This window comes from Danio rerio, chromosome 1 (genome assembly GCF_052040795.2).
Source record: "Danio rerio strain M-AB ecotype USA chromosome 1, GRCz13ab, whole genome shotgun sequence".
NCBI classification, from domain to species: domain Eukaryota; kingdom Metazoa; phylum Chordata; class Actinopteri; order Cypriniformes; family Danionidae; genus Danio; species Danio rerio.
In genome coordinates, this window is record NC_141021.1 from 58,602,501 (window position 1) to 58,627,500 (window position 25,000).

Here is a 25,000-nt window from a genome sequence, read left to right on the forward strand (position 1 = left end):
AATAAATAAAAATGCAATAAATAAATAAATGTATATAAAAATCCACAAATTCCTGCATAAATAAAATAACAAATAAATATGTAAATAAATAAATGCACAGGTAAAGTCAGAATTATTCGCCGCCCTTTGAATTTGTTTTCTTTTTTAAAAATTTCCCAAATGATGATTAACAGAGCAAGGAAATGTTCACAGTATGTCTGATAATATTTTTTTCTTCTGGAGAAAGTCTTATTTGTTTTATTTTGACTAGAATAAAATAGTTCTTAATTTTTATTTTTAAACATTTTAAGGACAATATTATTAGCCCCTTTAAGCATTGTTTTTCTGATAGTCTACAGAACAATCCACCATTATACAATAACTTGCCTAATTAGCCTAACCTGCCTAGTTAACCTAATTAACCTAGTTAAGCCTGTAAATGTCACTTTAAGCTGTATAGAAGTGTCTTGAAGAGTATCTAGTCAAATATTATTTACAGTCATCATGGCAAAGATAAAATAAATCAGTTAATAGAGATGAGTTATTAAAACTATTATGTTTAGAAATGTGCTGAATAAAATCTTCTCTCTGTTAAACAGAAATTGGCAAAAAAATAAACAGGGGGCGAATAATTCAGACTGTACATAATATTTGACCAGATAATTTTCAAGACACTAGAATTCAGCTTAAAGTGACAATTAACTAAGGTTAATTAGCTAAGCTTAGCTAGGTTAATTATCATAAAGTTAGGGTAATTAGGCAGGTCATTCTGTAACAGTAGGTTGTTCTGGAGAATATCCAAAACAAAAATTGCTTAAAGGGGCAATTAATATTGACCTTAAAATGGTTTTAAAAAAATTTAAATCTGCTTTTATTCTAACCAAAATTAAACAAATAAGACTTTCTCCTGAAGAAAAAAATATTTTAGGAAATACTGTGAAAATGTCCTTGCTCTGTTAAACATTAATTGGAAAATATTGGAAAAAGAAAAAACATTCACAGGAGGGCAAATAATTTGGACTTCAACCTTATGTGTGTGTGATTTAAACACTTCTATCTGCTCTGTGTTTAGTGCGGTGTGTGTTGTGTGTTTCACCTGGATGTAGCCCTGCTGATCGATGAGGAGGTTTTCTGGTTTAAGGTCTCTGTAGATCAGGTCAAGGGCATGCAGATATTCAAAGGTCAAAACTATTTGTGAAGCATAGAAGCGCGCGTGAGGTTCACTGCAAGAGAGAAAGAGCAAAAACACACAGAACAGATGCAGTTACGTACAGCAGGAACATTACTACAGTACTGTTATAGCAGAGAGGCGGAGAACACTTTACAATAAGATTCTATTAGTTAATGGATTTACTAACATGAACTATTCATTTTCCTTCAGCTTATTCCCTTTATTCATCAGGGGTCGCCACAGCGGAATGAACCGCCAACTAATCCAGCATATGTTTTACACAGCGGCCCTTTCAGCCACAACCCAGTACTGGGAAACACCCATACACACTCACATTCACACTCATACACTACGGCCAAATTGTTTTACACAATTTACCCAGAGGAAACCCACACCAACATGGTGAGAACATGCAAACTCCACACAGAAATGCTAATTGGCCCAGCTGGGACTTGAACCAGCGCCCTTCTTGCTGTGACAGTGCTAACCACTGAGCCACAGTGTCGCCCATAATAATAATAATAATAACCAATCATTTATTCATTTTTGTTACAGCTTAGTCCCTTTATTAATCTAGGTTCGCCACAGGGGAATGAACCACCAATAATAATAATTTCAAGCAAATAAAATCAGTATAGTTAACTCAAAGTCAGAAGTATGGAGTGCTTCGAGGATTATTAATCTTCATTTCACCTCAGCACATCCAGAACGTAAATATATTCACCTGAATCTGCCGATTCTGCGCAGGTGTGAAAACATCTCTCCTCCCTGAACGTACTGCATCACCATGTAGAGATTGGTGTTGTCCTGCAACAGACACACACACATCACTGACACACTGTGCTTCACCTGACTGTAGGTGTTCTTGAGCTGAGCTCACCTTGAAGGAGTACTCCAGTCGCACTAAGAAGGGGAAGCTGACGGCCTGCAGTATCCGCTTCTCATTCAGAGTGTGTTCAATCTGCTTCAGCTTCACCACCTGAACACAAAAACAGAGTCACGTATTCATATACACAGGGTTTCCACACTGGATTTCAAATGATGGGTGGCACTTCCTGGGGATTTCCATCCAAAATAATTGAAATCAATCATTTTAAATGATAATGATGTGGTGTAAATACTGCATAAACATGTTGAAAACGGAGTGAGAAGTACTTTTGGCTTTGTGTTTGATTTTGATATGAACAAACACAGTAATAATCACCACCTATATCAATATATATCATATCAATGTCTTTAATACTGCTGTGGATGAGTTACTCATGGTCTGCTAGCAATCTGAACTTAAAACTATATCACAACATTCTCTGGTATTTATTCAACCCAAGCTCATTCTGAAAACGTAGCTCTGTGGACGTTTCTGGAGAACGCGACTTACGTGGCCGGAGGTACGTATGCAGGCACGTGCACACATAGGGCTCAACCTGTGCAGTGCACATGCCCTTTTTAGTCTTGGATAGAAAGTGCCCCCGCGACACACCTTTTCCCCCTACCGCCCTTCAGTAGGCGCGCGACAACACCGCTCTAGAGTACGTGCGCTCCTCACCCCCCCACCAACCCCCCCCCCCGCTTTACAGTACGCGAACAACAACAGCGCTAATCAGTACGCGATAAGCTCCACTCAGCAGTTTGCGAGCGACAACACCGCTCATCGGTACGCGCGCGACAACACCGCTCATCGGTACGCGCGCGACAACACCGCTCATCGGTACGCGCGCGACAACACCGCTCTCCGGTACGCGTGCGACAACGATGATGATGATGATGATGATGATGATGATGATGATGATGATGATGATGACGACGACGACGACAACAACAAACACAACAACCCTCCTACCTGCATATGCCCTTTGGACAGCCTCTGCACGGGCCTGTACGTATGGCCGCATTTCGTTTTTTTCACGCGAAAGCTACGAGGCAGTGTGACGCCGCTCCTCTTCACGCTCTTGAGCTTTGGTTGAATAAATACCAGAGAATGTTGTGATATAGTTTTAAGTTCAGAATAACTCCAAGAACTCATCTAAAACCAGTTTGTCCGGTTAGCTCGTCGTGTTATGTCGGCGGACTGGAGGCCCGCGATTTACGTGGCCGGAGGTGTGTATGCAGGCACGTGCACACATAGGGCTCAACCTGTGCAGTGCACATGCCCTTTTTAGTCTTGGATAGAAAGTGCCCCCGCGACACACCTTTTCCCCCTACCGCCCTTCAGTAGGCGCGCGACAACACCGCTCTAGAGTACGTGCGCTCCTCACCCCCCCCCCCCCCCCCCCACCCCGCTTTACAGTACGCGAACAACAACAGCGCTAATCAGTACGCGATAAGCTCCACTCAGCAGTTCGCGCGCGAAAACACCGCTCATCGCTACGCGCGCGACAACACCGCTCTCCGGTACGCGTGCGACAACACCGCTCATCGGTACGCGTGCGACAACGATGATGATGATGATGATGATGATGATGATGATGATGATGATGATGATGATGATGATGATGATGATGACGACGACGTCGACGACGACGACAACAACAAACACAACAACCCTCCTACCTGCATATGCCCTTTGGACAGCCTCTGCACGGGCCTGTACGTATGGCCGCATTTCGTTTTTTTCACGCGAAAGCTACGAGGCAGTGTGACGCCGCTCCTCTTCACGCTCTTGAGCTTTGGTTGAATAAATACCAGAGAATGTTGTGATATAGTTTTAAGTTCAGAATAACTCCAAGAACTCATCTAAAACCAGTTTGTCCGGTTAGCTCGTCGTGTTATGTCGGCGGACCGGAGGCCCGGAGGGGAGCTGACGGCAACGTTGACCGCGTTCAAGTCCGGGGAAAAGCGGTTCCAGGAATCAGGTAAGACAAAAAACAGAATCCAAAAAATAAAGCGAACAAGTGCATAACGAGGCGAGAATGCGGTGAAATCCGAAAACACGGTCAAAATCAGACGAGGGCTTTTCTTTTTTTCTGGACGGCTTTTGTAAATCATTGCTTGGGTTTAGGAAAGGAGGAGGAGGGTGGCTGGGTCAGCCGGTTAGCCGGCCGCCCAGTCAATCGTTCAGTCATTCTGTATGTTAGTCAGTCGGGTAGACAGTCGCTCGACAGCGAGAACAGCCAAGCGTGAACAGCAATCGCAAGAGGCGTTAGAGATGCGAAAAAGTGCGCACAGCGGCCTCTCGCGGATTTGCTAAAACAAAAACTGCATACATACCTCCCGGGACGTATTTCGCGGTCTCCAGAAACATCCGCGGGGCTACGTTTCCAGAATGAGCCTGGGTTGTATTTATTGCAATAACCGTATCAATGATGATATATCCACTGAGAGACTAAAAACACTCCAATATCTAGTCAGAAAAGTAATATTTTTCCTATTTTTTATTTTATATTTACGAAACACAAGTAGTGTTGTGCGCACACGCGTAATGTAATATTAGTTTCATTCATCCTGGACACTAGAGGATGCCCTTGCCCATATATTTCATGTCTGCATCACAGAAGTTAAAGCATCAACCAGAGCAATCCCCAATCACCTGAGCAAAAAAATAAAGATAAAAACGCTTATACAGATAATAAATAATTGATCTATTCGTGTTCTTCAAACCCATCTGTGCATTTTAATAATGCAATACCAACCAGTATAAAGTATATTTATAAAGCAAAGCTAACTAGCCTTTATCACTTTATAAAATGCTATAAAAGATTAACATTTCTTCCTCACCCTGTCATATAAAACCACATCTGCTCACAGAAATGCTCCCAGTGAGGGAAATCACTCCCAAATGTCCTGCAAAGCATCACTGAGTGTAGTAAAATCTGATTTTTAGCTCCGCCCACCTTCTGTTTGTTGAGGATCTTCATGGCGTAGTGCTGTCCTGTCTCTCGGTGTCTGACCAGCATCACGCGGCCGAATGAACCAGTGCCCAGAGTTTTCAACCGGTCGAAGTCCTCCAGGCAGGCGGTGTTCTGTGTGACGCACAAAATATTGCATTCTCACATTATTCAAGTGTGTTTTTTTTCTAATAATATTGTGTCAGAGTTTTGTTTGTTTAAATGTATCTAAGATCATAAAACAAGGTAATTTTCTCACAATTTGCATTTAATAATTTTGATGTGGCTCTTTTCAATTCAGGGCTTAAGATCTAAAAGCCCCTCTCTTCCATAAACCAGCTGGCCAAGTCTGTTTTAATTGGTACACATAATGTAATATGGTAACACTTTACAATAAGGTTTATTAGTTAATGCATTTACTAACATGAACTAATCATGAACAACACATGTACAGCATTTATTAATCATAATTGAACATTTACTAATGCATTATTAACATCCAAGTCCATGCTTGTTAACATTAGTTAATGCACCATGAGTTAACATGAACTAACAATGAACTACTGTATTTTCATTAACTAACGCTAACTAACAAGAACAATGACAGTAGTGTATGTATTGTTCATTGTTTGTTCATGTTAGTAAATGCATTAATTAACATTAACTAATGAACCTTATTGTAAAGTGTGACCTATAATATTAATTTCATTCATCCTGGACACTAGAGGGCACCCTTGCTCATAAATTCCACATCTGCATCACAGAAGTTAAAACATCACCTGAGCAATAACGCTTACAAACGCTTATACTAATCAAACATGAACAGCCGGCTAAGTCTGTTTCAATTGGTCTATTCTGTCTGCGAAACGATTTACTGATGTCAAGAGTGTTTGTATGTGGAGTGGAGGCGGGAATTATACAGATGTGTTACTTTAACCTTGTTGATGTAGTTTACGATTAGACAATGATTTGAAAATATGACAACTTGTTAAGAAGATTCTGAGCAGATTCAAGATTTTAAAATTTCATGGTTCGCCGCTAGTCATGGTCTGCTAGCAATGGGGGATTTGAACTTAAAAATATACAGTATATCACAATATGTTTTGTATTTCTTTCAATAACCATATCAGTGATGCTAAATCATATATATCCATTGAGATACGAAAAAAAGTCCTGTATCTATACAGAAAGTCATAGTTTTTCCTATTATTTTATTTTTACAAATCAAACGTAATGTATTATCAGTTTCATTGATCCTGGACACTAGAGGGCACCCTTGCACATAAACGCCACATCTGCATCACAGACGTTAAAACATCAACAATCACCTGAGCAAAAAAGCATGGGCTGCATTCGAAACCGCATACTTCCATACTATACAGTACGCTAAAATTAGTATGCGAGCTGAGTAGTATGTCCGAATTCATAGAATTCGAAAATCAGTATGCGAGAAGTACCCGGATGACTTACTACTTCCGGCGAGATTCTGGAGTGTGCATCCCATGCATGCTGCACTATCCCATAATGCCCCCCGAGCGAATTCATGAATGGGACTAAAGCGACGCAGGTAGGTCACGTGACCATGACAAAATGGCGGATGTTGTACGTCCGAATTCCATTCATACTTGTCACATTCATACTGTATAGAACGGCCGAGTAGTACATTTAAATATAAATGTAGCACCTACTGAGTAGTAGGCGGTTTCAGACACAGCCCTGGACACAACAAACATGAACAGCTGGCCAAGTATGTGCACAGACAAACATGTGAAAATATAATAGCAACTTGTTAAGGCAAACCACAGCCGATTCAACCTTTTAAAATTTGGAACGATCATTACTGTGAAACAGTGTCATAGTTTCTTGTTTCTACCTTACCTCAGAGCAGTTTTTACATACACTGTAAAAAAAAAACGTAAAAAAAAAAAAGGTCTAATGACTGGCAGCAATGGCTGCCAAATAAAAACCATAAATATATGGTCAAATTTCTTTGTTGAAATAAAGTGCAAAAAATAATAAATCTACAGATATTTTCATTAAAACATTTACAGAAAAACTGTTACTTTACAGACTTTTCCTAGACCAATCAGATGCCGTCATTAGACCTTTTTAAAGATTTTATTTTTTTTTCACAGAGCAAGTGATTACAATTTGTTACTTAAATTTTACTTAATTTTGAATGTACTTTAAAAAAAACAGGAAAAAACAGTGTGTAAATAATACGGTAATTTTATTGTGTAAAACAGACAAATTGCTGTAATTCATCATTAATTATAGGGTACATAAAATAACAGTCAAGCTGTTAATTTACAGATATTGTTTGTAATTTTTACAGACTTTTGAATTTAATTTAAAATAACAGAAAAAATACTTTATAAATAATACTGTAATTTCCCTGTATAAAAAAAATAAAAATGTCAGTAATTTGTCTTTAATGATAAAGTACCGAACATGAAAGTCAAACAGTTAATTTAGAGAGATTGTTTGTCATTTTACTAAGTTTTGAATATAATGTGAAATGACAAAAAAATACTGTAAAAATTTAGAGATATTTTCTGTAAAATTAGTATTTTTTTACAGTGTATGCAAATTTGTAGACTTGGCATTTTTAATATGACGTTTGCCACATTAATAATATCTCATTAGGCTGATCAACCAAAACATATCAGATTATATGATAAATAAGGCATAATGTACATCCAGCTGTTCGCTCCCACTGAAAAATAGTCAAGATGATTTGCAGTACCTGGATAAGCAAATTAGTTTTACAGTTATTAACTGGGAAGAACAATTATCTTTGAATGTCATGATTAACCAATCAGAACCACATATAGGCACACAGATGGACGAGTAATAACTGCATTTAAAAGATGACACTTTCAATAAAATGAGAAAATAAGTTCTTAAATCCTCCTGTCATCAAATGTGCTGTATATTTTGGTCGTCTGTCCTCTTACCTGTGCAGGATTCTCCCATTTCCTGAGGAAATCTTCTTTGGCGAAGGCCAGAAACTCTTTGACTGTGGAAAGAGACAGAAACGTGACTCTATTACACTATACAGCTTCAGGATGATCAGTGTGATTACAGAAAAACACGTTGTTCAATCAACTACAAGCTTCCTGCCATCTGACTTTGAGTTTATACTTATTGAGCAAGTAAAAGGGGCTTTTTCAGTTTAATGATGACAGTTTGCTTTTGTAAAGTTATTATTATTAGCAGTATTATTTATTATATCCATATTTATATTTGTTTTATTAAAAACAAGCTTAGATTTGCCCACCTGTCAGGTTTTGGATCATATGGGGCATAGCAGGTGTATTTGGAAATAACTCAGTATTTTGACCACACTTCGCTATTATTGTTCCTTTATTAGTTTGCTGGAGATTAGAACTGAATTCAGAAACAGTTTTGAAAAAAATCTTTGCGCTTAACAAACTAAATTAATTATGTCTTTTGCACCCTGTGCTTCAGACTTTGTGCCTAGATCGTTAAAATAGAGCCCTAAGAGTTTTTACTGAAGCAAACATTTCACAGATTCCCAAAAAGACTTTGATAAAATATATAAAGCAAGCATGAATAAAGAAAAAAGCTGCAAAACAAACAACCTGAGGTGCGTTTCCCAAACAAATAATGTAACTCACGGTTGAACTATCATAGCACGATGCATCGTTTGGGAAAAGAGAGATGTAGTGACGAGTGTTTCCCAAAACCTATAGTTTCTCGGTTGCACAACACAAAACCTCCATAATGATGCTCTAAATGGGGTGGTAACAACTTTTTTAGAGCCCATCATTTCTTTGTGCAAATTATATTGTTTTACACGCATAAAAAATATCCAATATTAGTTTTGGTAAAAACTTGCACTCATGTTTTTCATATTAATTGAAATATATGTAAATGGCACATATAGAGCCTGTATTTCCTTTACAAATATTATTGAGAACATTACATATTCGATTCTAAAACATAAAATCACTTATAAACATAATTAAATAAATAAATAAATAAATAAATAAATAATGAGGTGATTTTTTAAGAAATTAAAATAAAAATTTATAATTTATTAGGAAATTTTTTTAAAATCCTACTTTAATAATAATAATTATGATGATGATGATGATGATTATTATTATTATTAATATGAATAAATTTTTTATTGTTTATTTGTTTATTTAATTTTTTTAAGTCTACTTTTACAATTTGACACATGTAATCCACTGCAGAAATGTTCTAACCAGCAGACCCATGTCATATACAGCAGGCTACGTTTCTTAACAAATAACCTACTATAAAATAAAAGCATTACTGTATGCTATGTTTTTTGTTTTCAAATTTTGGAGCAATGACCGTAAACAAATACACTAGTGTGGAGATTTCGTTTGGCTGTGTTCAAAATGATATCAATGTTTTCAAAGTGCACTACAAAGGGAACGTAACTCTAAACATGAAAATTACTAAAACTGAACTGTAAAATTACTTTGAAAGCAAATTACACCTATGAGTGATGACTTTAATGCTCCTTTATTTTTAATCAGTCCAAGTTTGAATTTTAGAAGGTTCTAAATGAATAGGGCATAGGGGGATAAGTAGGACTAGAACACAGCCAGGAACTATGTTTCCAACTAAATCAAATCAAATCACTTTTATTGTCACATCATCAGCAGAACGTGTGCTGTGATGAGTGAAAAGCTTAGGTGCTGGCTCCAGACATTACAAAATACAGATAGTATCTGTACTACAGCTCCAGAGGTATAGTTGCAAGCATAGAAGTTTGAGAAACCTCAAATCAATGAACTATGTTTGTAACGATGGAACTTGCGAATTTAGTTGGCTAACGATGGTTTTTGGAAACGCACCCCTGAACAACACCCAATGTGACTGCTCTCGTGGAAAGGAAAACACCCGATGTTTTCCTTTTTGTTTTTACTTTATGGTTTCCCCAAAGTCAAGAAGTATTCAGGTAAAGAAACTGATGGATAAAATGTAACGTAAGATAAAACTATACTATTTATTATATGAATAATTCAATCAAATTAATCTTTACAGGGCTCAACAATAAGAACTGCCCGGTGGCCCAGGGCTAGCGTGTGAGACGCTTGGGACAGTAGACAGGATCATTACTGACCCGATCGGGACAGTGCTGCCTACCTAACATTTCATTTATCTGTGACTATTTGCGTGTATTTTAAGTTTGTGCTTTAAGTCTTTACCTTTACCTTCTTTGTGATGTCGTAAACACCATATTGCTTTCCATTTCCTCTCATCTAATTGAGCATGCTATTTTTTTCCGTAACCTGGTAGCAACCAGTACAGCGAAGAAACGGCAACATGGCGGCAGCATCGAATTATAAGGCTAAAAGAAAATGTCTGTTTCTAATGTCTTGGAAGCAGACATTTACGTGGAAACAACAAGACAAAATAAAAATTAAGTAATGTTTTGCAAAGTTTGCCGTCTGTTTGACAAGTCAGCCATCTTTTGTTAAATAATTTCACACCTGCACATTTTCCAAACTGGGGTCCGTTCTTCGTACCTCGCTTAAATTATCTAAGATGATTTGGCAGATCCTGGATCTTTTAATCTTGATAACTGATCTCTCGCTAATTTGGTTCTTCAAACAAGTTCGCGAATCAGATTATAATGTCTGAATAAACTGATCTGAGATCGCTGCGTGTGTTGTGAAGGACAGATCTATCGATCCTCGAAATCATGATCAGCAATGCAGCGATTGGCTGACGGCACAGCAGCGTAATGACATCATCTGATTAATATTCAATTATCCATGTGAGCAAAATTACGTCAAATTAGCAGTAAACGGTTTGTTAAATATGACACGCAATAACCTTTTACATTTGTTGTGAGCTGCAGGCTTTACACTTTCATGTGTCAAGTGTATCATCATGTATTTCAATGCAAATCAATGTATTTAGTTCTACATTTAGAAAATATTTTCTTTATTATAGTAGCCGTTTTTTAATCGGTGTAAAGAATAACTGGTTGTTTACAAAAGCATTTTGATATTGGTAAAGGTGTCTGCAACTTTTGTGAAGCATCAAATCACTGGTATATTAACTATTAAAACATGTTCATGACTGCATAAATGTATTACTGCTTTAAAAAAAGTCACATATTGTGCAGGTTTATTATACACAATTTGTACTAAAGCGATCTAAAAAGTTCATATCAATAAGTTTTCTCTTTGCACCACCAGGTGGCAGTCTTTGTACTTTCATTTCGAGGGTGCAGATTGCATAGGTTTTATTAATATGTATAACTTTATTTATTTTATTAATAACTATAACTTTATATATATAGTTAAAAATATGTACCATTTTCCCAAGTGTATATAACTACTACTGTAAGAAAATATCAGAATTCAGAACACTTTCTGTATATCTTTGCTTGAACTGAGCCGATCTAATCCTGTTTATATGAATTGAACCTGCTCCCGATCAGGTTTGACCTAGCAGAACTGTTGCTATGACAACAACTCTCGGATCAGCTTTGAAGAACAAAACGATCCTGGATCGTGTCAAATCGTCAATATCCAAATCCAGCTAACTGAGTTATCCACGTACGAAGAACGGACCCCAGCTCTTATTGTTTGCATAACACTTTTGTTTACAATTTTTTAACTATTGACATTCTAGATTCACAGACTTTTTTTTGACACATTATTTAAAACATGTGGCTAAAAAATAACTGTTAACTTCCTTTTTTTTTTTTTTTTGGGTGGGGCAAGTGAACATTTTGGCAGGGCAAGTAAAAATCTGAACCGCTTGCCCGATCAGACCAGTAGAAAAAAATCCCTAGCGTTAAACCCTGCTTTAATAAAGTTACAAATGTTGTCTATTTTTCTGCCTAAACTCTCTTGAAACGCTTTTAAAACAATTACAATTTGATCATAGCGTTATTGAACAAAAACATGCACAATCATCTCGTCATTCAAACCAACTCTGGGTTGTTTTTCAGAAGAAACAGGGCTGCTGGGTTAAATAGTGATTCACACTTGTGTGTTTAAAAGGTTAGCGCTGATTTAGTGCTGCCGTTTTTAGCTTTACCGTTTAAAATCAGACTTAAAATGACTCTTGTCTGAGTAAATATATTTCTCTACAGTCAAAGTAAGTTTGAAGCTGCGCTGAAGGAAATGGTTGAAGACAGCGAGTGGTTTTTGTTCCTGTTTTGACACTTTCATACTGAACAGGAAGACTGTGCGGTGCACACATCGAAACGCACTGACTCTAAATTTATTAACATGAAGATAAGCCAGCGTGGTTTACGTCACAGCCGTGGGCCATAAAGCAATCACGCCATTATTAAACCAAAACATGCAAGACTGTGGCGTCAAATATTGTGTTTGTTCTCCGAGAAGTGACTGATAGACTCTTAACACAGAGTCACACTAATAGATGCTGCCATTTCTGTGCTTGAACGTTATGATGTGTCCCACTGCTTAAATCTCAAAACCAGAATATTAAACCAGGGTTAACCTGTCAGGATGAACAGTGAAAAATATAGACGACTTAACCCAGGGTTAAACTATTGTAGGTTCACTGCTAAACGATTGTATAAAAGCTTTCCACGCACTATAACCGTCAATGATACAGTGTGTTAACTAGAGCAGTGGTTCTCAAACTGTAGTACATGTACCACTAGTGGTACGCGGGCTTCCTTCTAGTGGTATGTGGACATTTATATATAAATATGATAACATATAGCCTATTTCTAAGGTCCAGGCATCATTTGCAGGTGTTGATGAATTGGCTACTCGATGTTAATACTTTACATTTAAGTACAGAAGTTTTTATTTTTACTTTTTAAGAACAGCAACCTTTCATTTTTAACTTTAAAAGCATATTTTAATTTAAACGTTGGTCTTTTGTGTTTATTTGTTTGTTTGTTTTTTAACATTTAAGTACAGTGTTAATGTTAAACTATTGTTAATGTTTAAAGTGGCTGACAATAATGAATATTTTTAATAATAGGAATTAATCTGCCTGGTTTTTGAACTGTGCAGTGCTGCAGCTGCTTCATCAGGCCGACCACACATTTACATTTACATTATACATTTAGCAGACGCTTTTATCCAAAGCGACTTACAAATGAGGACAAGGAAGCAACTTACACAACTAAGAGCAACAATGAATAAGTGCTATAGGCAAGTTTCAGGTCTGTAAAGTCTAAGAAGGAAAGTATTAGTAGTATTAGTATTTTTTTTTTACTACTGTATTTCAATACTGGTGGTACTTGGAGAGACAACTCTTTTCAGAGGTGGTACTTGATGAAAAAAGCTTGAGAACCACTGAACTAGAGGATATAACACAAAAACACAACACACAAAACCCCCAACACCACATAGTGATACTTATAGCTGCAGTTATTTACGTGTATTATTAAAAACAGACGGCAACTCCTAAAATACCTCAAGTTATGATGTTACTCAAAGCTTGAAATCTCAAAACCTGATAGACTAATAATAAACCTGTCAGTGTGAACAGTGTAAAACCCAGACTACTTAACCCAGGGTTAAACAATTGTAAATAAATAACCCAACACCATCAGACACACACTGGATGTTTTCAATGACAGACTGACACAATTTGGTCGCCTGAATCTCAATATTAGATCGCAGTGTTCTTGCAGCTTTCCTCAAACCCTCCACACATCCAACATTACCAAACACACAGACCCCTAATACCTAATAAACATCAATGATACATTAACTACACACACAAAACCCCAAACACCACATAGTGATACTAATCACTGCAGTTATTTACGTGTATTATTAAAAACAGACGGCAAATCCTAAAATACCACAAGTTATGATGTTACTCAAAGCTTGAAATCTCAAAACTTGGTAGGCTAATAATAAACCAGGGTGAACCTGTCAGTGTGAACAGTGTAAAACCCAGACTACTTAACCCAGGGTTAAACAAATGTAAATATCCCAACACACAAAATCCAGTCAGACCTGAAACCATCAGAGATGTTGTAAAGGACACACACTGGTTGTTTTCAATGACAGACTGACACATTTTGGTCGCCTGAATCTCAATATTAGATCACAGTGTTCTTGAATCTTTCCTCAAACCCTCCACACATACAGAATTACCAAATACACACACACAGACCCCTAATACCTAATAAACATCAATGGCAAGTTAACTACACAAACACATGCACTCAAAACCCCAAACACCACAGGGAAATACTTATCACTGCAGTTATCAATGTGCATTATTAAAAACAGAAAGCAAATCCTATTATAACACAAGGTAAGTTGCTCAAAGCTTGAAATCTCAAACTAATATTAAACCAGGGTTAACCCGTCAGTGTGCACAGTAAAATCTAGACTACGTAACCCGAGATTAAACAATTATTAATATAAAACTCAATACAAAATCCAGTCAGGCCTGAAACTATCAGAGATGTTGTAAAGGACACACACTGGTTGTTTTCAATGACAGACTGACACATTTTGGTCACCTGAATCTCAATATTAGATCACAGTGTTCTTGCAGCTTTCCTCAAACCCTCCACACATCCAACACACAAAACTCCAAACACCACATATTGACACTAATCGCTGCAGTTTTTTACATGGATTCATTATAAAAAACAGACTGCAACTCCTAAAAAACACAAGATATGATGTTACTCAAAGCTTGAAATCTGAAAACCTGACTAATATTAAACCAGGGTTAACCTGTCAGTGTGAACAGTGTAGACTACTTAACCCAGGGTTAAACAAATAAAAGACCCAGCACCATCAGAGATGCTGTAAAGGACACACACTGGTTGTTTTCAATGACAGACTGACACATTTTGGTCGCCTGAATCTCAATATTAGATCAGAGTGTTCTTGAATCTTTCCTCAAACCCTCCACACATCCAGAATTACCAAATACACACACAGAGACCCCTTACTTCCTAATAAACACCAATTATATGTTAATTACACAAAAACACACATGCAAAAAATAAAAAATAAATAAAAACAAATGTAAAAACAAACTGCAACTCCTAAAAAAACTAAAGTTATGATGTTACCCAAAGCTTGAAATCTCAAAATCTGATAGACTAATATTAAACCAGGGTGAACCTGTCAGTGTGAACAGTGTAAAACCCAGACTACTTAACCCAGGGTTAAACAAATGTAAATATCCCAACACAAAATCCAGTCAGGCCTGAAAATATCAGAGATGTTGTAAAGGACACACACTGGTTGTTTTCAATGACAGACTGACACATTTTGATCGCCTGAATCTCAATATTAGATCACAGTAATCTTGCAGCTTTCCTCAAACCCTCCACACATCCTACACACAAAACTCCAAACACAACATAGTGACACTAATAGCTGCAGTTCATTTTAAAAAACAGACTGCAACTCCTAAAAAAACACAAGTTATGATGTAAATCTGAAAACCTGACTAATATTAAACCAGGGTGAACCTGTCAGTGTAAACAGTGTAAAACCCAGACTACTTAACCCAGCGTTAAACAAATGTAAACATAAAACCCAACACACAAAATCCAGTCAGGCCTGAAACTATCAGAGAGGTTGTAAAGGACACACACTGGTTGTTTTCACTGGACGGATTTTGATCGCCTGAATCTCAATATTAGATCGCAGTGTTTCTTGCAGCTTTCCTCAAACCCTCCACACACCCAGAATTACCAAACACACAGACCCCTAATACCTAATAAACATCAATGATATGTTAACTACACAAACACACACACACAAAAACCCCAAACACCACAGTGCTTATACTTATAGCTGCAGATATTAATGTGCATTATTAAAAACAAACTAAAACTCCTAAAAAAACTAAAGTTATGATGTTACTCAAAGCTTAAAATCTGAAAACCTGACTAATACTAAACCAGGGTGAACCTGTCAGTGTGAACAGTGTAAAACCCAGACTACTTAACCCAGGGTTAAATAAATGTAAATATCCCAACACAAAATCCAGTCAGGCCTGAAAATATCAGTGATGTTGTAAAGGACACACACTGGTTGTTTTCAATGACAGACTGACACATTTTGATCGCCTAAATCTCAATATTAGATCGCAGTGTTCTTGCAGCTTTCCTGAAATCCTCCACACATCCAACATTACCAAACACACAGACCCCCTACTACCTAATAAACACCAATGATACATTAGCTACACACACAAAACCCCAAACACCACATATTGACACTAATCGCTGCAGTTCATTATTAAAACAGACTGCAACTCCTAAAAAAACACAAGTTATGATGTTACTCAGCGCTTGAAATCTGAAAACCTGACTAATATTAAACCAGGGTGAACCTGTCAGTGTGAACAGTGTAAAACCCAGACTACTTAATCCAGGGTTAAACAAATGTAAATATCCAAACACACAAAATCCAGTCAGGCCTGAAAATATCAGAGATGTTGTAAAGGACACACACTGGTTGTTTTCAATGACAGACTGACACGATTTGGTCGCCTGAATCTCAATATTAGATCGCAGTGTTTGTTGCAGCTTTCCTCAAACCCTCCACACATCCTGATCCACCAAACACACACAGAGAGACCCCCTACTTCCTAATAAACACCAATAATATGTTATCAACCACACACAAAACCCAAACACCACATATTGACACTAATCGCTGCAGTTGTTTACATGGATTCATTATAAAAAACAGACTGCAACTCCTAAAAAACACAAGATATGATGTTACTCAAAGCTTGAAATCTGAAAACCTGACTAATATTAAACCAGGGTTAACCTGTCAGTGTGAACAGACTACTTAACCCAGGGTTAAACAAATGTAAATAAATAACCCAGCACCATCAGAGATGTTGTAAAGGACACACACTGGTTGTTTTCAATGACAGACTGACACAATTTGGTCGCCTGAATCTCAATATTAGATCACGGTGTTCTTGCAGCTTTCCTCAAACCCTCCACACATCCTGATCCGCCAAACACACACACACAGACCCCCTACTGCCTAATAAACACCAATGGCACGTTAGCTACACGCAAAGACACACGCAAAACCCCAAAATGAAGCGCTTATTAAAGCATCGTTGTTGGAGGCTGTGATCGCCATGACAGCATCAGCATCATTTCAGATGAGTCCTCGCACATGCACGAGCATCCGATGATGCCGATCACCGTGATCGATGATGCTGATGATGCCTACGGTTGAACACAGCCATTGGGAAGCGTTAAAAACACCCACCGCTTTCCATTTCGTTGCCCCGTTTGGCGGCCGGCGTGTTGCCCATGACTCTGGGCCTGTCAGGCGCTGGAGAGCCGCAGGTAGGGAGTGATGCTGCCGCGCCTGTCGCGCTTCGGCTCTCCCGGTCCGTTCGTGCGGGTGTCGAAAGCCGATCGGCGATGAATGTGAAATAAAGGGACGTTTCCGCGTCCGATGTGGTCTCGGATAAACAGCGATCCCTTATGAATGCAGCTGCAGCATCCGCGTTTAAAGGGCGGAAGGGCCGCCAGCATCAAACCGGACTCGGGCGTCCTTTCCTGGCCTGGCTGTTCGCCGCACCTCCGCGGCCCCGCAGTCCTGTCGCTCGCCTCCCCTCGGGGGGTTTCCGTGCGCGGCGCTCGCAGGGGGAAAATCGCGGATGAAGAAAACACGGATGCGGTTTCGGCGAGATCGTTCATGCAGCTGCGCTTCCCGTGGCCATCGACTCAAACTCCGCCCCCCATCACAAGCCCTGCCCCCGGCGGCGCGCCTGATTGGTCGGACGGAGGACGACGGACAGATGTGCAGGAGTGATTGACGGTTGTTGCTAGAAGGGATACAGCCGCGGTCGGAAGTTCGCGAGGATTATTTATATAATGTATTAATTATCCATTAATTTTGTTTTATTAATGTCTACCCCAATCCTAAACAATATACCATCACAGTAATGTAAAAACAGTAATTATACTGAGCATTATTCGGTAAATTAGCCATATTTAATTGTATTTTATTAACGTCTACCACTACCAAACCATAAACCCAACCATCAGTGATGTAAAAACAGTATATTGAGTATTATTCATTAAATTAGCCATTAAACTGTATTTTATTAATGTCTACCCCAATTCTTAACCTGATATCATCTCAGTAATGTAAAAAAACAGTAATTATATCAGGTATTATTAATTAAATTAGCCATTAAATTGTATTTTACTAATATCTACCCCTACCCCTACCACAACCATACACCCAACCATCACAGTGATGTAAAAACAGTATATTGAGTATTATTCATTAAATTGGCCATTAAATTGTATTTTATTAACATCTACCCTAACCCTAAACCCAAAGAAAAATCACAGTAATTAAAAAAACAGTAATTATATCGAGTATTATTTATTAAATTAGCCATTATATTGTATTTTTACCATAAACCCTACCATCAGTGATGTAAAAACAGTAATTATATAGAGTACTATTTCTTTTTATTTATTAAATTATGTTATTAATGTCTATCCATGCTCCAACCCCTCCATCACAGTAATGTAAAATGTTCATTGTTGTTGTACATTATGACAAACATTATTCAGTGATGTGAGTATCCGCAGCTGTATCCCATTTAGACTTTACCGTGATTGATTGACGTGAATGATGAGTCGTCGTGATTAGTCGATAACAAAACAAAACAGATTTTTTTTTCAATGAAATTTCAATGATGCTATTGAGTGGATTAAAGTTGTACAGTTTTATTCAATTTACCTATAGTCTGCTAGCTGCCTGGCATGCTAAAAAATCTGAAATATTGTTAAAGCTTTTCTCTCTCTTCTATTGTAAAACTGATTTGACTCATGTAGTAAATAAGTTGTTAACCGACGATTATATACCCTCCGTGCTTTTTTTCCTTTCACTTTTTTCGCTTATTAATCCATCTATGTGAAACAATGAAGACTGTACATAGAAAAAAAATTTGAAAAAAGATGACTTGACTTGCAACCCGGATGTAAGCTACGTTTTGTAGCTGCAAGACGTCTGATTTATTAGCCTAATAATGAACTTGCAGTAAATGTTGTTGCGCTGCAAAGTCTATAAATTATGACGGTAATAAATTAAAAACAACACCATGATCAAAACAACTATCAGTTTTAATAAGGTTAAGTAACATAATGAAACCAAACACCACCGGAAGCTCGAACAGTACATAAATGGCCGCGTCCGCTCTGACGGTATAAAATTAAGGTCGATCAAATAAACATATTATACATACGAAAAGCCAAAAATCTAAAATATGCATTAATTATAATGACACTTGTTTGATTAAACTGTCAATTTTAGAAATGCTGTACACTATACTTATTTAAATTTATTTATCTTTGATTTTTTTGTTTTTTTTATGTTGTTGTTGCTTTTTACCATTGTTGTTTTATTTTTATTTTTTTGTGCGTTTCATATTTTGTATTGTGTTTTATGTTTGTTCCTGATGGCATTAAAAAAAAAAAAAATCAAAAACATTATACATACATGTATTACACTTTGCACAGTTGAACTACTGTTCCTTTTAAAGGGATAGTTCACCCAAAACAACAACAAAAAATAAAATAATAATAATAAAATAGCTAATTCTTCAAAAGGCACTTACCGGCCACTTTATTAGGTACACCTGTCTAACTGCTTGTTAACAATAACAATAGCAAATGCCTTGTTGATGCCACAGGTTAGAGGAGAATGGCCAGACTGGTTTTAGCTGTAAGAAAGGCAACGGTAGCTCAAATAAGCACTCGTTACAACCGAGGTCTGCAGAAGAGCATCTCTGAACACACACACGTCCAACCTTGAGGCGGATGGACTACAGCAGCAGAAGAGCACACCGGGTGCCGCTCCTGTCAGCTAAGAACAGGAAACTGAGGCTACAATTCACACAGGCTCACCAAAACTGGACAATAGAAGATTGGAGAAACGTTGCCTGCTCTGATGAGTCTCCATTTCTGCTGCAACTTTCAGATAGTCGGGTCAGAATTTGGCATCAACAACATGAAATCATGCATCCATCCTGCCTTGTATCAACAATTCAGGCTGGTCGTGGTGTAATGGTGTGGGAGAGATAGTTACTTGGCACACTTTGGGTCCATTAGTACCAATTGAGCATCATGTCCACGACAATCATTGCATCAAGCATTGCATCATTGTCCATGACAATGAGTTCACTGTAGTCAAATGGCCACCACAGTCACCAGGCCTCAATCCAATAGAGCACCTTTGGGATGTAGTGGAACAAGAGATTGGCATCATGAATGCGGAGCCGACAAATCTGCAGCAACTGTGTGATGCCATCATGTCAATATGGAGCAAAATCTCTGAGGAATATTTCCAGCACCTTGCTGAATCTCTGCCACAAAGGATTAAGGAGGTTCTGAAGGAAAAAGGGGGTTCAACCTGGTACTAGTAAGTCGTACCTAATAAAGTGGCCAGCGAGTGTATCATCTTCTGTGATCAACAACAAAGAAACTCGTAAAGGTTTGAAACCACTGACGGTGAGTAAATAGTGAGTACATTTTCATTTTTGGATGAGCACATGCTATTTACAGTCGGTTACTGAACAAAAATATAATAAATGAAGATGTACATACCTTAATATATCTGAGAAAATCAAAATAAGCCCATCAGCTATCAGAATGTAGTAAACATTTATTTATTCATTTTATGCCGCTTTTCCAGGGTCGGGTTGCGGGGGCAGCAGACTTCCCTCTCCCCAGGCACTTCCTCCAGCTCCTCCGGGGATGAACCTGAGGCATTCCCGAGAGACTAAGGGTGCTTTCACACCTGTGAATTGATTCAGTTGTTCCGAAACAGAGATTACAATTGTTACATTGTTGCTCTTTGCTCTTGGAGCGGTTCACTTTCACACGGCAAAGTTTCTAATCGGACCAAAAGAGCTAAAACAAGTCACGTGCGAGTAAACTCTCCTCACATTGGTCAGAGTGTCAGGGTTTATTTTGCAGAGTCCCGCTCAGCTGTCAGGGGGAGGTGGTGGTTTGGTGGTGTTTGACAGGGTGCGCGCGCGACGTGTCTGAGGAGAGATGCGGTGGGGAGGGGTGAGAAGGGTGCGCGACGATGCCTATTTGAGGACCGGGAGGAAGACACCGGGAGATCATCACTCGTTTGCGGGCATCCGAAGACTCGCGAAACTTCCCGCCCTACTCATAATTCTCTCTTCATATAGCCGTAAGCCTATTACATATGCATAAAACATTGTGATATAACCGCGCTCGGATCGGATCGCTTTCTCTATGCAATCGAACCGCTCCAGGATTCGTTTCAATCGAGCCAAGACCACCTCATTCAAGCGATCTCGGAGCGATTACTTTGGCGCAGAACAGAGCGCGATTGCCCTGTTCACATATGCCAAATGAACCGCGCTAACTGGGCAAACGAGATACGTTCCGAAACAAAAGTGTAGGTGTGAAAGCACCCTTAGTCTCTCCAGCGTGTCCTGGGTCTTCCCCGAGGCCTCCTCCTGGTGGGACATGCCTGGAACACCTCCTTAGGTAGGCGTCCAGGAGGCATCTGAAAACAGATGCCCGAGCCACCTCAGCTGACTTCTCTCGATGTGGAGGAGCAGCGGCTCTACTCAAGAGTTCCTCCCGGGTGTCAGAGCTCCTCACCCTATCCGTAAGAGTGCGCCCTGCCACCCTTCGAAGGATCTCATTTCAGCCGCTTGTATCCGAGATCTTGTCCATTTGGTCATGACCCAAAGCTCAAGACCATAGGTGAGAGTAGGAACGTAGATTAAACGGTAAATCGAGAGCTTTGACTTTTAGCTCAGCTCCTTCTTCACCACAACAGACCGGTACATTGACTGCATTATTGCTGCACCAATCCATCAATCTCACGCTCCAACCTTCCCTCACTCCTAAACAAAACCCTGAGATACTTGAACTCCTCCACCTGGGGTGAGGACTTGCCTCCAGCCTGGAGATGGCAAACCAGCTTTTTCCAGTGGAGCACCATGGCCTCGGACTTGGAGGTGCTGATTCTCATCCCAGCCGCGTCACACTATGTAGTAAACATAGTAAGTGTATTTTTAAACGCACACTATAATCTACTGTTTCACTTCATTAAACTCCATATAAAAGCCAGAAACTATCTAAAGGGTTAATCCCAACAGGGAAAACCAGCAACAATTGAGAATGCACGATTATAAGCTGTCATAACTTTTACAATCAAAACATGTAGTTATAATGGAAGTCAATGGGGCAAAAACAGCCCCCAACACAACGAGTGTAGCCAATCTGAACAACACACCACGGTTAATCACCCGACTCTCAGCTTCAGCTCATGTGTGTCAATCTCTGAGCCACACTGTGCATATTTCCAGACTCGCATCACAGGACAGAGAATAGAGGGAAGCGAATGAAGCTATGGGATGAGAGCAGAGGGAGTGACGGAGGGATGAAAGGAAGAGCAGTTGTCTGATGTGATGTGCGGATCAAAGGTGGAGCAGCCCAAAGTGCCATCTCTAATAGCCGTTGCTTAGCAACATCATAAAAAGACACACACAGAGGGTGTGTGTGTGTGTGTGTCCGTATAAAAGAGATGGACAGAGTCCTACAAAGACAAAAGTTAATATTTATTAAACCTAAACAAACGGCACATGGAAAGAAGGCAACAAAAGCACCGATATAAACCAGGCGTTCAGATTAAAAACGAACCAAAACAATCTCACAGAAACAGCTGGAACTGCGACCACTTCCACATATTAGATCACTTCCAAGTGAAATACTCCCAGAGAAAATACTATTGATTATTTTGTACCATATTGCAGCATAAATCTCCCTCAGAAAAGCAAAAACATGTCAGCGTCGCACTTTATCCTTAGTGTAACTCCAAATATTACAGCCGATTATTTTATCCATTTAAAAATAAATAACAAAATGGAGGAAAAGGATGGTAGTGTTACCTAAAAACCTTCCTCAATTTGATGGAAAATGTGACCTGAACATGTTTTTGTGAGATTCTAGTGAAAACAGTCCATGCCTGCTGGTGCGGCAGGTTTTGAAGACGTCTGCGAGTCCCACAACAGCAGTAAGTGCCAGAGTGTGTGTGTGTGTGTGTGAGTCCAGTATAAACACAAGATGACACATGTATGTCTGAGGTGTTGTGCTTTGCTGGACTCTACTATAAACAGTCCATTGAGTTGTCTGGCATGAGTCCGAGGGGCGGGGCTTTGCCAGGCATGCATGTGGGCGGGAGCATGGCGTTGGGGGCGGGGTCTACATTCTCGGAGTCTTCCATCTTGTCCATTGTGGCCTCCCAGTTGATGTGGAAGCGCGTCACTCGAGGGTTTGAGGCCAAGATGTTTCTTTGCAGCTGGGATGAGAATTGATAAGGAGAAGAGTCATTTTAATGGTCAAACTATTTTTTTTTTTACATTTATGGATTACTTAAAGAGATAATTTACCCCAAAAAATGAAAATTTACTAACTATTTGCTCACTTTTTCCTGTTGAACACAAGAGAAAATATTAGGAATGCTTAAAATGCAGCCATAGACATCCATAGAAGAAACAAAAAAACTATGGAAGCCAATGGCTGTTTTTTTCCAGCATTCTTCAGTATATCTTCATTAGCGTTCAATAGATGAAAGAAATGCAAACTGGTTTGGATCAAGTAGAGCAGGGGTTTCCAAACTTTCCAGCTTACAACCCCCAAAATAATTATTCTAGTGACCCGCGACCCCCACAAAGGTGGTTATAAATACAAAAACTCTGCACACACACCAGTAGGAACTATATAAACGAGCTTATTGACAACACAAGAAAGGTGCAACAGTCTAACAACCATGTCCTTATTTATATTCACTATTCAAATGATTGATTTAATATTAAACTCTGAATTGCACAAGACTTCTCTTGGTTTAATTTTGAAGAACTTTTCTTCCACTTGGAGATCATCCTTTATGTTCAGTCGTGGCCTTGATTTTTAATGTCTGTGAGTGCCGTAAAGGTGTCAAAGTTTAACATTGTGCTGTAAAATCAATCTGCTGCATCTAACACTATTTCTGTGTTGTTAATGTAGTGTAACCCCTGGGGTCGCAATCCACTGGAAAAGAATTGAAAGCCTGGCGGCTTTTTGTTTGCTTGTTGTTTTTATATACATTTGAAGTCAGAATTATTCGCCCCCCTGTGTATTTTTTTCCCCGATTTCTGTTTAACCGAGATTTTCTCAACACATTTCTAATCATAATAGTTTTATTAGCTCATTTCTAATGACGGATTTATTTTATTTTTGTTGTGATGACAGTAAGTAATATTTGACTAGATCTTCTTCAAGACAGCTTGAAGTGACATTTAAAGGCTTAACTAGGTTATTAGGTTAACTAGGCAGGTTAGGGTAATTAGGCAAATTATTGTATAACAATAGTTTGTTCTGTAGACTATCGAAAAAAATAGCTTAAAGGGGCTAATAATTTTGACCTTAAAATAATTAAAAACGGCTTTTATTCTAGTCGAAATAAAAAAAATTGACTTTCTCTAGAAGAAAAAATATTACCAGACATACTGTGAAAATTTCCTTGCTCTGTTAAACACAATTTGGGAAATACTTAAATAAAAAAAAATAAATAAATAAAAATCAAAGCCGGGTTGGAGGGGATGGGGCTAATTAAAATAATAAAAATAAATACTATTTTTTTTCTTCTGTAGTTTATGTTTTGCGACCCCCAGTTTGGGAACCACTGAAGTAGAGGATGAGGAAGTGATGAGAATTAAACATTTTTGGGTGAGCTTAGTTATTCATGCAAGCCTCTATTTTGTTTAAAATTTGGCGCGTTAATAGCAGGCCTGTCGCAATTAAGGATTTTTGTTACGCGATATATAGTCACAAAAATTGTTGTGATAAACAATATTATTGCCATTTTTAAATAATTTTATTCGACTGAATATATAATTATAATGCAGGATTTCTGCAGGTTTCACAAAGTCAAATATAACACCTTTTTAAGACCATGATAAATGAAGTTTCAGACTTATTTTGGGCTAAATGTAAACTTTTTTTTAAATGGCT

The 25,000-nt window shown here is 38.4% G+C and overlaps 2 protein-coding genes and 1 long non-coding RNA gene across 5 annotated transcripts in view; 1 reads left to right on the top strand and 2 right to left on the bottom strand.

Annotated features, from left to right (window-relative positions):
- Positions 1-17,674, bottom strand: part of prkacab (protein kinase, cAMP-dependent, catalytic, alpha, genome duplicate b) — a 27,550-nt gene extending 9,876 nt beyond the window's left edge. The window contains 6 exon segments of the mRNA NM_001003470.1: positions 1,076-1,202; positions 1,875-1,957; positions 2,031-2,129; positions 4,981-5,109; positions 7,932-7,993; positions 17,205-17,674. Coding sequence (NP_001003470.1) covers positions 1,076-1,202; positions 1,875-1,957; positions 2,031-2,129; positions 4,981-5,109; positions 7,932-7,993; positions 17,205-17,250 — 546 coding nt within the window. The 5' untranslated portion in view covers positions 17,251-17,674.
- On the top strand, positions 11,704-16,603 carry LOC147847051 (uncharacterized). Its single transcript, XR_015477249.1, has 3 exons — positions 11,704-14,014; positions 14,226-15,972; positions 16,400-16,603. It is a non-coding gene; the product is annotated as an uncharacterized LOC147847051 (long non-coding RNA).
- Positions 17,675-20,606: 2,932 nt separating the features above from the next.
- Positions 20,607-25,000, bottom strand: part of asf1bb (anti-silencing function 1B histone chaperone b) — a 13,997-nt gene continuing 9,603 nt past the window's right edge. Inside the window, exon 4 of one of the 3 annotated variants that reach the window (XR_015475943.1) lies at positions 20,607-20,750. Coding sequence is in view for 1 of the 3 variants with exons in the window: in NM_214757.2 (NP_999922.1) it covers positions 23,115-23,306 (192 nt within the window). In the remaining 2 variants the exon portion in view is untranslated. 3 annotated transcript variants of the gene reach the window in all.